At 50.1% G+C, this 12347-nt stretch overlaps 2 protein-coding genes across 3 annotated transcripts in view; both read left to right on the top strand.

Annotated features, from left to right (window-relative positions):
- dok4 (docking protein 4) overlaps positions 1–4366 on the top strand; it is a 56294-nt gene extending 51928 nt beyond the window's left edge. The window contains exon 9 of the mRNA XM_087848363.1: positions 1267–4366. Within this exon, the coding sequence (XP_087704489.1) occupies positions 1267–1412 (146 nt within the window). The 3' untranslated portion in view covers positions 1413–4366. The remainder of the gene's footprint in view (positions 1–1266) is intronic.
- A 1296-nt stretch (positions 4367–5662) lies between these two features.
- On the top strand, positions 5663–12018 carry nadsyn1 (NAD synthetase 1). Of its 2 annotated transcripts, none has more exons than XM_087847963.1 (21): positions 5663–5881; positions 7377–7437; positions 7513–7629; positions 7730–7783; positions 7898–7981; positions 8071–8122; positions 8205–8293; positions 8371–8488; positions 8565–8696; positions 8877–8948; positions 9375–9499; positions 9572–9620; positions 9700–9802; positions 10000–10168; positions 10240–10375; positions 10492–10598; positions 10678–10809; positions 10935–11004; positions 11116–11244; positions 11323–11499; positions 11573–12018. In XM_087847963.1, exons 1-21 carry the CDS (start codon positions 5797–5799, stop codon positions 11606–11608), a joined length of 2097 nt encoding a protein of 698 aa, XP_087704089.1. In that variant the 5' UTR covers positions 5663–5796; the 3' UTR covers positions 11609–12018. The 2 variants fall into 2 exon arrangements, with proteins under 2 accessions (XP_087704089.1, XP_087703747.1); XM_087847621.1 differs by having other exon boundaries at positions 5664–5881; positions 7898–7987; positions 11573–12017.
- Positions 12019–12347: the final 329 nt, after the last annotated feature.

Raw genomic sequence — 12347 nt, 5'->3', positions numbered from 1 at the left:
GACATACTTTTTTCATTCTCTTCACCTCCTTTCTCGCCTCCTTTCTCACCTCCTTTGTCCTTCACCCCTGCTGGAGTGAAGGACAAAGGAGGCAGAGGGTCGTTCAGTACAGATGGACTCAGTGAACTCACCTTTTTAAAAACTGCTTTTGGTTCATTTTTGCTTGTTTTATATCGTCTGTTTTACCTTTTTATGACTTTTTGTCTTATGTGCAGCACTTCGTGACTCTGTCTAGAAAGGTGCTGTTTAAATAAAATTGTATTTATTTATTTTATTTATTTATTAACCTTTATTTAACCAGGAAGATCCCATTGAGATTAAAAACCTATTTTTCAAGGGAGACCTGGCCAAGATAGGCAGCAGCAGGTGTCTCACAGTTACAGAAATCACTCAAACACAGGCAGCAACAATAAGTGAAAGAATACAAATAAAATAAAATAAAATTCAAATAAAAATAAATAAATAAATAAAAAATCAGTTAAAATGACAATCAATCTAATTGAAACCGTTGCATTTTATTGACAGATCGTCAAAAAAGACAAAGACAGAAACACATCAGTGACGAGTCGTGTCCAAATACAGAGACGTTGCCAGTTTATGCTTCATAAGAACGTCTTTAGAGTCACACATGCATCAACATGAAGTATCCAGGCTGATATTTCTCTTTGCAACTTCAAATAAACATAATTCATGAACTCTTAATATATTCAAACATCATGTTTTGGTGAAGCTCTTCCTCACCTGCTGCTTTTCTCTACGTTTCATTCGTCGCTCCACAATGTCCCAAAACAAGAGAAACTCCTGAGTAATCAAGTATTTGCTTCTCGGTGCGCTGTGACCTGGAAACATTGTTTGGAGAGTAAACATCAGAAACGTGCAGATATAAAGAGTCAGATGTTGGAGGAGCTGCAGAGACCCGACAGACAAATTCAGCTTTGGTTTCAGAGTTTGTGGTGTTTTTGATCGTGTCGTGACGCCGACGCTTTACACAGACGTGTTGAGGAGGTCGATGATCGGTTTATAGCATAAACGTATTCGCTGGAACGTTAAGGACGATTTGCTACACAGCAAAAAGCAAAACACAAGTCACCAAAGTTCTTCGTGTAACTCATGCATGAGGGAGGAGCCAAGTGTCGTTCCACCCACTTGACCTCCGTCAGACTCTCAGCCAGGTTCCCCATAGCACTCCTTTTATTGAATATGAGTCAAGTAGCATTAAGGCTCCGCCTACCTCAGGTAACAGGTGTGTTTCTGCTCCGTCTGTAGGTGACGCCGCGGAAGACGAGCTGCTGTCCACCCGCCTGCCTCCCGACCGCCACGCGACGCTGCCCCTGGCAAACACACACACGCAGTCTCAGCCACACATACACACACACTCCCCGACACACTACCCCACCTTCCCCGGACAGTGACACACACACTCACACAGGTGTGTGCGGACTTTGAAGACACACACAGGACCCACATGCATGCAGACACACCGGACACTCCCTCCTTATACCTGACAGCCCAACATCACACCTCACAGGATGGAGGGACGCTAACAGCACGCCGTCCTGAGAGCGCGCTTCCTGCGGCTGCACGTGTGTGGCGTGAGGACTGAAAGCTCTCAGCTTCAAACCAGAGACAGAGTGAAGATTGTACAGACGTTTTTATACTGAATTTCTACTGCAGCTTCCTTTTGAAATCACAACAATAAAGAGGAGATGAGCGGCAGCCTGACACGCGTCACAAACACGCCACACGCACACGTGGACCCACGCAGGCCTGTTAGCGTCCTGCTGCTCGCTCAGCTGCTTCCTCCTCCTCACACCAAACATCAGTCTGCCGTCACGTGTGTGAAGTTTTGATCTTGATTTGACCCCGCCCACAGTCACAGCCAGCGTGGCTGCTCGAATAAATGACAGAATTTATTTACCTCAGAAAATTAATTTGTAATTGTTGGATTTGCTTGTTAGGTCTGACGCCTTTAACCGTTTCCAGGTCCGAATCCTCCTTCAGTCCTGAAATCAGGAAAACTGAGGAACAGCTGAGGCTGGAAACAGTCCAATAAAACATCTGTGCAGCTGTTTGCTCAGCTGTGACAATAAAGTTTAATCAAAAGGAGGAAGAAAGCTCGCTGTCTGGCTGAAGGATTAAAAAAGACTACAGAAGCACAGTTCATGTCATAGACTGTATATAAAGGATGGATGTAGCTGCCCAGATGTGACCCTGATGGGATATGATGTCACTGGTCACCATCGTGCAGTGAAACGTGGACCAGCCGCTGAGAGCTAAACGTCAGCACTGATGCCACTTTTTAGCTCTGTCCATCTTTCTTTACAGTCTGCACACCGAGCGTCGGGCTCTCGGCAGCGCCGGCCGAGCGTCGGGCTCTTGGCAGCGCCGGCCGAGCTCGGTGACTCAGATGTCTCGGTTCGGATCTCTCGATGATCCCGAGCTCGCTCTGAAGTCAGACTTTTTAAACGCTGTGCGTAAACAGAGCTGATAAAAAGCTGCACAGGACCTGGAAGAAGTTCTCTGAGGTCGTCTCTTAACAAGCAGATCATCTTTAGGCTTAAAGTAAAAGCAGTCAACACCATGAGTGTCATCATAGAGAAACCTTAGGCTGCTTGAAAGCATATTCAGGCCCACGTGTTGCATTACTGTGGCTCCCTGCACAGCTTAGCTTGTTTTTTATAGCGACAAAACGATGAAACGCCAACATTTGGTCAAATTTCCAGTTTTTATGGATGTAGGAGGATTGAAGCGATGTATGATCCTGCTGCACGGTGCCTTAACAGCACCACGAGGACTGTGAAGACACGTGTGAAGACACGTGTCACATGTGGATGAATGCCTTTGATTTCACTGGGAGACGTGACTCTGCAGCCCTGGCTGCGGCATTTCTTATCGAGTGATTCCTGAGCTCTCCGGGATGTGTCTTATTGCACCTTCGTCTTTTTACACACCCCTGTTCTCATCATCCACGGGTTTAGGGACATTTGTCAGTAACTGATGTTCACTGTCCTCACATTTCATTGTTCACTTCTCACGTTTCCCTCTGACAGATGGGAAACTCTCTGCCTCTCTGCACAGGTAGAGTTCGTCAGTTTGAGCCTCACATTCGTGCAGCGTTTCTTCTGGTCTGAGGCCATGTGTGAAGAACTGCTACCTTCAAATCTGAGCAGGAAACAGGTGGAGTCCCTCCGTACGGGTCAGGGAGGTGCAGCTCCACCCAGTTCTTTAAGAGCTCTTGTTGTTCACAGCAGATCACAATACGGATCTGAAGTGATGTGGATGCCGTCGGTCTTATCCTCACCTTTGACCCTGAGCTGTGTTGTAGATGCTGTGAGGCTCTTCTGAAGGAGGAGCTCAGTCTTTCAGGAGGAGGTCAGAGTGTAGAGTCCTTCACACTGGAAGGAGGCAGTGTGAGGTGTTTGGGAGGAGACCCGAGGCCAGCTCAGGACACAGTTTGTGTCTCTGGCCTCGGTGCTTCCCCAGTTGCACCAGTTTCAGCCTGATGCTGCCTCCAGATAAGCTGCAGAAAATGGATTTGTGGGTGTAAAATAGAAAATGTGTTCAAACACTGACACGAGTAGAAGTGGAAATAACACAGGTTAGGTTTCACTTCTGCCCTGAGGTCACACCAGAGGCTTCACTGGCTCCCTGAGGTCGTCTGCGATGTGACAATAGAGAAACCTGCAGCAGTGCTGGCATCAGCAGCACAGTTAATCACACATTTTTCTGCTTCCATTGAGTCCGGATAGTCCAGGTGGTCAGGACGTGATCTTGGATGGCACAGCCATAGTTTCTGTCAGTAATATGAGGAACGACCAGCACGGCTCAGACGGACCGCAGAGCGCTCGGTTTGGAAACTAAAGTTCTTCAAACTTATACGGAGGAGTTCAGAGCGACCATGCCTGAACGGGTCGAGTTCTGGATTGGTTATTGATCGTTATCGATGGCGTCAGAGGAGAATGGCAGGTGCTGCCTTTGCCTTCTCTCACACTGAGCTGTACAGGTGAGGTGGAGGTGGGGAAATCCCAGGACAGCAGATGCACGTCGTGGTTTTTCCACCGTGGGCTCCGATCAGCTTTCAGCCGCTGCCTTTTGACTCCGCCCTCGTCTTTTTCCAGACTGTGACGAAGCTGGACTCCTCCTCTGTCACCATCATCAGCTGTGTTTCCATCACTGAAACATGACAGGGCTACGAATCTCATCTGTCCTCCACATGATGGAGGCTGTGTACATATCTGCTATTTATTTCATGTGTGTGTGTGTGTGTGTGTGTGTGCGTGCGTGTGTGTGATTACTGCAACATGTGTTCATATAAAACACACACACCCTCTTTTGGACCTTGTGATGAACCAGAAGAAAGCGTTTTTGGTCCATCCCATCCCCTCACGCCGCGTCCATCCGTCCGTTCGCTCATACATGTTCACGCCTGTGCCGCGCTGCAGCTCATCTTTGTAGCAGGAGGAATCGTGCAGAGGGGTGTTTCATAAAGAAGGAGCAGGACAGACTCAAAGCTTCATGTTTGTCGAACCACGTCTCACGGTAGCACAGGAATGTCGTGTCACGTCATCGGGCTGATTCCAGCCTGCTTGTTCGGGTTTCCTGCTGAGACTCGAGTCTTCATGAAACCCCCTCTGGCCTCACACACCTAAGTGCTCGGTGGAAGCGCTGAGCGACGGACGAGGCCGGGAAGCGAGACGGGAAGCGACGGCTTCCCCGCAGCAGTCGTAGTGTGTCTGTGGTTGTAGTGTCATCTCTCACCGCCGGCCGTGACCTCCCCTCAGCTTTGTAACCGATGACAATAAATGCCGTTTCCACCCGCTCACACTGTCCACACATGTGCATGTTTTAGAGAAAATAAAGTTCATTATTACTGAAGGATGCGGCTCCCTGTGATGTCAGTCCTTAAACTCTTATTTTATTATTTTATAACATTTTGAAGCTGCTTGTAAAATATTCAATATTAAGTTTTTTGTGTATCAAATGATTTAACGATGAAAGATCTGATAGTTGTAGGTAGAAACCCAGTGATGAATGACAGGTTTAGCTCACAGCGCAGAGGATCCTCCCAGATATCTGTGGGTTTGGATTTTTGCATATTTGTCACATTTATGTGTTTCAGGTCATCAAACAAATTAGACAAAATGATGCCAGCGATGACGAGATGCAGCTCTTCACGATGATTTCTTTTATTAAAAGAAAGAAAGCTTTCCAAACCTGCAGTGTATGAAAAAGTAAAGCTAACTAACCCCAAACCCTAACAACCCTCCAGCCTCGGCAGCCTTCAGTGAGTCTTTCACGTGGATGGAGGAATTTCACTCGGACACTTGTGACACGTTCAGACTGGACCTGCTGGTGTGTTTGGGATCATCCTGCTTAAGCAGAGTGCTTCCTCGTGGCTCCATCAGCTACACCAAGTCTATAAAGCTCAAACTAAGAAATCAGCAAATGCTTTGTCACAGGTTCAGCTGCAGCTGATTTCTGCTGCTGATCCAGGAGCTCACATATGTGCATGTTTATCCTTTAAAAATGAAGCGTCGCGGGACAAATGGTATAAATGTGTCTTTGTTTTTGGATCATTTTGTGAATTCAGAGGCTTTTTCCTCGCCTGCACCCTCTGCTCGGTGTGAGTCTGTGAGGATCCAGCAGGGGGCAGCAGCGCTCACGGGCTCAGTGAAGGCAGCGGGGGAAGAAGAGGCGGCCGGAAGCGCTCACACAGCCGCTGACCCGCAGCTCCGCTCTCACCTGAACTTTTCTGTCCTCGATCACCTGCGCCGTGTGACCACGTGACCCGCCGACATGGGCCGGAAGGTGACCGTGGCAACCTGCTGTCTGAACCAGTGGGCTCTGGACTTCGAAGGCAACTGTGAGAGGATCCTGAGGAGTGAGTGAGACCGCAGCGGCTTCTGTTTGATGTGTGAAAGCAGCGCGAGCTCAGGCTGTGGCGCAGCCAATCACGGCCAAGAACAAGTCTGCTTTTCATAAAACGTATGACGCGTTATCCCCGTGCGCTGTCACAGGGTGCGTGGGTCTGCTGCCACTCGGTAATAATAAAATGTTCAGCTCGCTTTATTTCGATTCAGTCTGTGGGAGGCGAGTCACCCACGCGAGTCACCCACGCTCACTGCACATTTCAGCAAACACGCATCAGCAACATGAATAACAAAGAATCCACGCGGCATCATAGCAAAACTACGAGGTGTGTGTGTCTGTGTGTGTGTCCAAACCAGGACACTGATGAAAAATCAAACCATGTAGTTTTGTCAGAAACGGTTCCAAGATCTTTAAAGGATTCGACTCGACCTCTGACCTGAAACCACGTCACCTCCAAAGCAAAGGTCATGTCTTTTACAGTGGACCCTCCACTGTACGAGTTGGTGGAAAAACAGGAAAACACAGCTAAAAGTTCCAAATCTATACCCTAGAGGTGGGAATCACCATACATCCCACGATACGATATTATTGCAATTTTTTAAAATATTTTGCGATATTCAGATTCTGTACATAAAGGTAAACTTGATCAATATTCATTTTCTCTAATATCAAAGTCTCACACTCAGTCTTTCTCTCATTTCAGTTTGATTGTTGACAAACTGAACGGTTTGTATTACAGTCTAGTCCAACTTAACTGAATCAACCATCTGGTACAATTATAGCTATTCTGAACTATGCAGTTTATGAAAACTATGCAGCCCCTTCAGCAACTGAAGAATTTGAAAGTAAATTAAAACAAAATATAATTTTACATTAAATAAAAAAGTTTTAAACTTAATTCAAATAAAACATGTCTTAAATTAAAATAAGTAAACTGTCATGTTTATTAAACACATTTGGACAGTGAAGGAATGTCAGGATTCTTGCTCAGAAAAAGGATCAACATGCTCTGAAGTCAGAGCACAAAAACCTTTTTGTAACAAAATATCGATTTCTGCTGTTTCTGTATCCATACATTATTAGCAAACAAAATACCACCATGCTACACAGTATCCATTTTTCCCCCACCCCTACTATACCCTAGTTTCTAAAACTGTTTATTGGGCCAGATTTGAGTTTGAGCCAGGCCGATCCCGGCCCCTGGGCCTTATGTTTGACACCTCTCTCCTAGCTGTGTGGAGGATTTGACCCTGTGAAGGTTGTCGGAGTGTCCTGGGTGTGTGTGGACACAGGCACACACAGACCAGCCGTGGCTGCTCTGACTAACAGTGACGTCGTCTGCAGACTGAGTGGGTTACTGGAGGTGGACGAGTCACATGACACGAGATCGCGATAAGAAAATAAATAAAACTCATGTTAAATGATTAGTTGTGTCACAGGCTGATTATCAGAGTCTGTGATATCAGCAGGTGTGTGTGATCCTGCCGTTCTCCGTCTGCCTGCAGGTATCGAGGAAGCCAAAGCTCACGGAGCCAAATACAGGCTGGGTCCAGAGCTGGAGATCTGGTACGAGTCTTTTACGTCCTTATTAACCTCATGAGTCATCTGTTGCTCCAACTCTTCTTCTCTGCTTTGTTTCAGCGGCTACGGCTGCGCAGACCACTTCTATGAGTCGGACACGCTGCTGCACAGCTTCCAGGTCCTCAGGAACCTTCTGGAGTCTCCCGTCACTCAGGACATCATCTGTGACGTGGGGATGTGAGTGTGCAGAGTGCGGCGCGAGGCTTTGGCTCCACCTGCTGGCGTGCACCTGTAACGTCTCCTCTCCTGCAGCTCTGACTGTTTCTTGTCCTTTCAGGCCCATCATGCATCACAACGTGCGCTACAACTGCCGCGTCCTGTTTCTCAACAGGTACGTCAGCAAGGTCACACCTCCTCCTCCTTCCTCTTCTCTGCACAGGTCGTAGTCTTCCTCTTCCTCTTCCTCCACATGGAGCTAAACAAACACTTTGCTTCTTCCTCATAGAAAAATCCTGCTGATCAGGCCCAAGATGCTGATGGCCAACCACGGGAACTACAGAGAGGTGCGCTGGTTCTCCCCCTGGAACAAGTTACGGTCGGTCACTCTGGAGCTTTAATCTGTCACGTGTCTGCAGGTGACCACGTGTCCCTAAACGTGGGTGTGATTGGTTGTTTCAGGCAGGTGGAGGAGTATTTCCTGCCCCGAATGATCCAGGAGGTGACAGGCCAGGTAACCTCTGCCGTCACAGGTACGAGCTCGTGTCAGGTGAGAGCTTCTCTTCTGAATTCTGTCGCCTCGTTTCTGTTTGCAGGACACCGTCCCCTTCGGTGACTGCGTGCTCTCCACGAAGGACACCTGCATCGGCACGGAGATCTGCGCCGAGCTCTGGAACCCCGACAGGTGCGGAGAGGCCGCCGGCATCGTGCAGGTGCGATGGCGCTCGCTCGCTCTCCTGCTAACGTCCGTTCTCTCCTCAGCCCTCACATTCAGATGGGTCGGGACGGCGTTGAAATCTTCACCAACTCGTCCGCGAGCCACCACGAGCTCCGCAAAGCCGACCAGAGGGTCAACCTGATCAAGTCGGCCACCACCAAGGTACGCACTCGAACACGAGGCCGAGCGCTGAGCGCGACGGTGCTGTACGTGACGCCGTCTGCTGGTGACGTTGCAGAGCGGAGGAATCTACCTGTACGCCAACCAGAGGGGCTGTGACGGAGACCGCGTATTCTACGATGGCTGCGCCATGGTGGCCATTAACGGTGACGTCGTGGCGCAGGGAGCGCAGTTCTCCCTCGATGACGTGGTACGTGAAGGTTTCCTGTCGTGTATGTCCTGCTGGAGGTTAAACATGACGATGAGCTCGGTCAGATCAGCAGGAGCTGCTCGTTTCAGACACAGGAGCACCTGACAGGCCGAGGACTCGATGATGGGGGATTATTCTGAATTTTGATTCATGCAAAGCTCCTCTGTGTGTGTGTGGTAGGAGGTGATTGCGGCTACTCTGGATCTGGAGGACGTTCGCAGCTACAGAGGAGAGCTGTGTCAGCCTCAGCTGGTGAGAGAGCGCCCCCTGCTGTCCAACCTGTGAACAGCACGAAGCTGCGTTTGTGTTTTTCTCTAAAATGTTATCAGCTCAGTTTCTGTAATAACCTGTGACCAGCTTGACCTCCACATCATCACAGCTCCTCCCGCAGCTGCTTTGACCTTTGACCCATCCTCAGTGAGCGCTGCAGAGCTCTGAGGACGGGAAGCAATAAGATTTGCTTGATTTAAAAATGTAAAACCTTGATAGTGTTCGAGTCCCTGCAGGTGTTTCAGAGCCACGAACGCTCTCGTGGTCAACCTTCAATCCAAACCAATCAGCGTATTAACCTGCAGCAGAGCTCGTGTTAAAGGTCATGCAGAGGTCACCTGCGAGTGGCGGTGCTGGATGAATGTCAGGTGCTGACGGTGTTCTTCTCTCGTGTTTCTCCTGTGGAAGGATTGTGAGTTCAAACCCTGTCACAGGGTCAAAGTGGACTTTTCTTTGTCCGGCTGTGACGACGTCTACCTGCCCACCCACCAGCCAATAGAATGGCGCTTTCACACACCAGAGGAAGAGATCAGGTACGTTTAAATGAAGCTTTTGTCAAGCTCCCAAAGAGCCTCTCTTACTCTGTTTGCTGCGGCGTGCTTCAGTTTAGGGCCGGCGTGCTGGCTGTGGGACTACCTGAGGAGGAGCGGCCAGGTGAGGACAGGTGTGAGGTCGTCTTTGGCTACGTTAAGAGGTGTGAGGTTAAGCTGAGCTGTCTGCTCTTTGTGTTCAGGCTGGTTTCCTGCTGCCTCTGAGCGGCGGCGTCGACAGCTCCTCCACCGCCTGCATCGTCCACTGCATGTGCGTGCTGCTGTGCCGCGCCGTCGAGGGCGGCAGTGAGTACCCTCCTCTTCATCATGATGATGCTGATTATGTTCTGTTATTGGTGAATATTAACTGTGCAGATCTTCAGTCGGAGCATTTTGAGCTGAGCGTTCAGAGTAAAACGAATCTGAGGGTTTGCTGCTTTCAGGAGATAAACAGGAAGCAGGAGTGATGTAACTTCCTGCCTGCTGCTCTGTCTTCCTCACAGACAGTCGGGTGCTGGAAGACGTCCGCAGGGTGGTCGGCGACGAGTCGTATCATCCGCAGGACCCGAAGGAGCTGTGCGCTCGCGTCTTCACCACCTGCTACATGGCGAGCGAAAACTCGTCCGAGGACACGCGCAGCAGGGCCAGAGACCTCGCCAATCAGATCGGCAGGTAGGAAGCGGGTAGATCCGTGGTTAAGACCACGACCCTGAAACAGCTCTGACTCGTTGTGTCTCCTGCAGCACGCACATGAACATCAACATCGACGTGGCGGTGAAAGGCATTCTGGGTATCTTCTCGGCGGTTACCGGACGGTGGCCTCAGTTTCGTGCGAGCGGGGGAAGTGCGAGAGAAAACCTGGCTCTGCAGAACGTGCAGGTCAGAAGCTGCAGATGTTTGTGGCGTGCAGCGCCTCTGACGGTTTAACCGCGGCGTTCACGTAACGCCATCGCGACCCGGCTGAACTTCAGTGTGCACTTCCTGTGTGTCCCCAGGCTCGGGTCAGGATGGTCCTGGCTTACCTGTTTGCCCAGCTCAGCCTGTGGGCTCGGGGCAGACCCGGGGGCTTGCTGGTGCTCGGCTCTGCTAACGTGGATGAGAGGTACCTGCCGCCGCGCTCGCCGTTTTCACTGTTAGTGCGGCTCACGCGGCGTATAGAATAACAGGGCGTCTGTGCTCAGCCTCACAGGTTACTTCACCAAATACGACTGCTCGAGCGCCGACATCAACCCGATCGGAGGCATCAGTAAGACGGACCTGAAGCGCTTCCTGCTGCACTGCGCCGAGCAGCTGCAGCTCACTGCTCTGAGAAGGTAAGGCCACGGGGGTCTGCGCCGCTGCGACCCCCCCCTGGCTGCAGCTGCGGTTTCACACTGGAGTCTCAGAGACGCATCTCGTGTGGTTTTTCAGTTTGTCAGTGGTTTTGTTTCCTCTGCAGCATCCTGGCAGCTCCGCCCACCGCCGAGCTCGAGCCGCTGACAGACGGGCGAGTTTCTCAGACCGATGAGGTGAGACGGGCCTTCATCGCTCTGACACTTAAGAATGAAACGAGTTTGTATGACAGACATGATTGTTGTCGCGATGCTGCACACAAAGCGCTGTGTGTGCTCCCCCTGCAGGCCGACATGGGGATGACCTACTCTGAGCTGTCTGTGATCGGACGACTGAGGAAGATCTCCAAGTGCGGCCCCTTCAGCATGTTCTGTAAACTCATTCACACGTGGAAGGACGCCCTCTCGCCCTCAGAGGTCAGTCTGAGTGGCCACAGGTATGAAGGTCGTGTCCTCAGCAGCCTAACCTGAAGCAAGCTCGTGGTTTTCCTTCAGGTGGCCCAGAAGGTCAAGCGCTTCTTCAGGATGTACTCGGCGAACCGCCACAAGATGACCACGGTCACGCCGTCCTACCACGCCGAGAGCTACAGTCCTGACGACAACCGCTTCGACCTCAGGCCTTTCCTCTACAACGCGAGCTGGAGCTGGCAGTTCAGGTGCATCGACGACCAGGTGAGCATCATCGCGTTTCTCTCCCGGCGCGTCGATGAAGACGAGCTGTGAGCAGGTGTTTCTGTTCTTCCAGGTGACCCAGATGGCTGCAAACACGGCGAAGCGCTAAGAAGCAGAGGTCATCGGCCCCTCGTGACTCCAATGACCACGAAGACGTCCTGCTCGATCAAAGCCGAGGACGACGGACGATGTTTTTGTGCTTTTCTGACCTCAGTGACATTAACAACTGTGGTCCTTCAAACAATCATTTAAACAGACAGCAGGGGGCGCTTCCTCTTTAATGGTCTCAGGTGTGATTGAATCAAACATTCTGGAGACGATGGTCCCCTCAGAGTCAGAACGGAGTGGGGGGGCATCCTGTGTCCATCGTTTATTTACAGTCTATGATCCAGACATGTTTTTCTCTCTCTCTATTTTATTGTGCAGCTTTCGATCGCCCCTGATTGTTTCTGATTCCTTCGTCTGCTTTGTTTTGATCTTGTTCTGTGTAACATTTAAAGCTACAGGATCATTTCAAGTGTCCACGTGTGAAATAAAAGATCTCTCGATTGTGTTTTTTTGTCCTGTTTGTGCTGCAGTCAGAACACTGCGTACAGGTTAGGGTTAGAGCTGTCGCTCAAAGAGGCCACGCCCCTATTCATGTAAACTTTAAGCCTTAATACAATTTAAAGAGGTGAGTTATAGAAACATCCTCCTGCTCTGCAGTTGTTATGAAGGAGGAAATGATCTCTGCAGACCGAAGCAGCAGCCGTCGTGCCAGCAGGTTGCTGAAGAAGCGCACAAACCACGGCGAGCTTCTCGTCTCAGCCTGGAGGCGTTCTTCAACATAGCTATGTTCGTATCTGTGG

The sequence above is a fragment of the Neolamprologus brichardi genome, chromosome 1 (genome assembly GCF_056152115.1).
Source record: "Neolamprologus brichardi isolate AB-2024 chromosome 1, ASM5615211v1, whole genome shotgun sequence".
Classification (NCBI taxonomy): domain Eukaryota; kingdom Metazoa; phylum Chordata; class Actinopteri; order Cichliformes; family Cichlidae; genus Neolamprologus; species Neolamprologus brichardi.
This window is presented reverse-complemented; position numbering and strand designations above follow the sequence as displayed.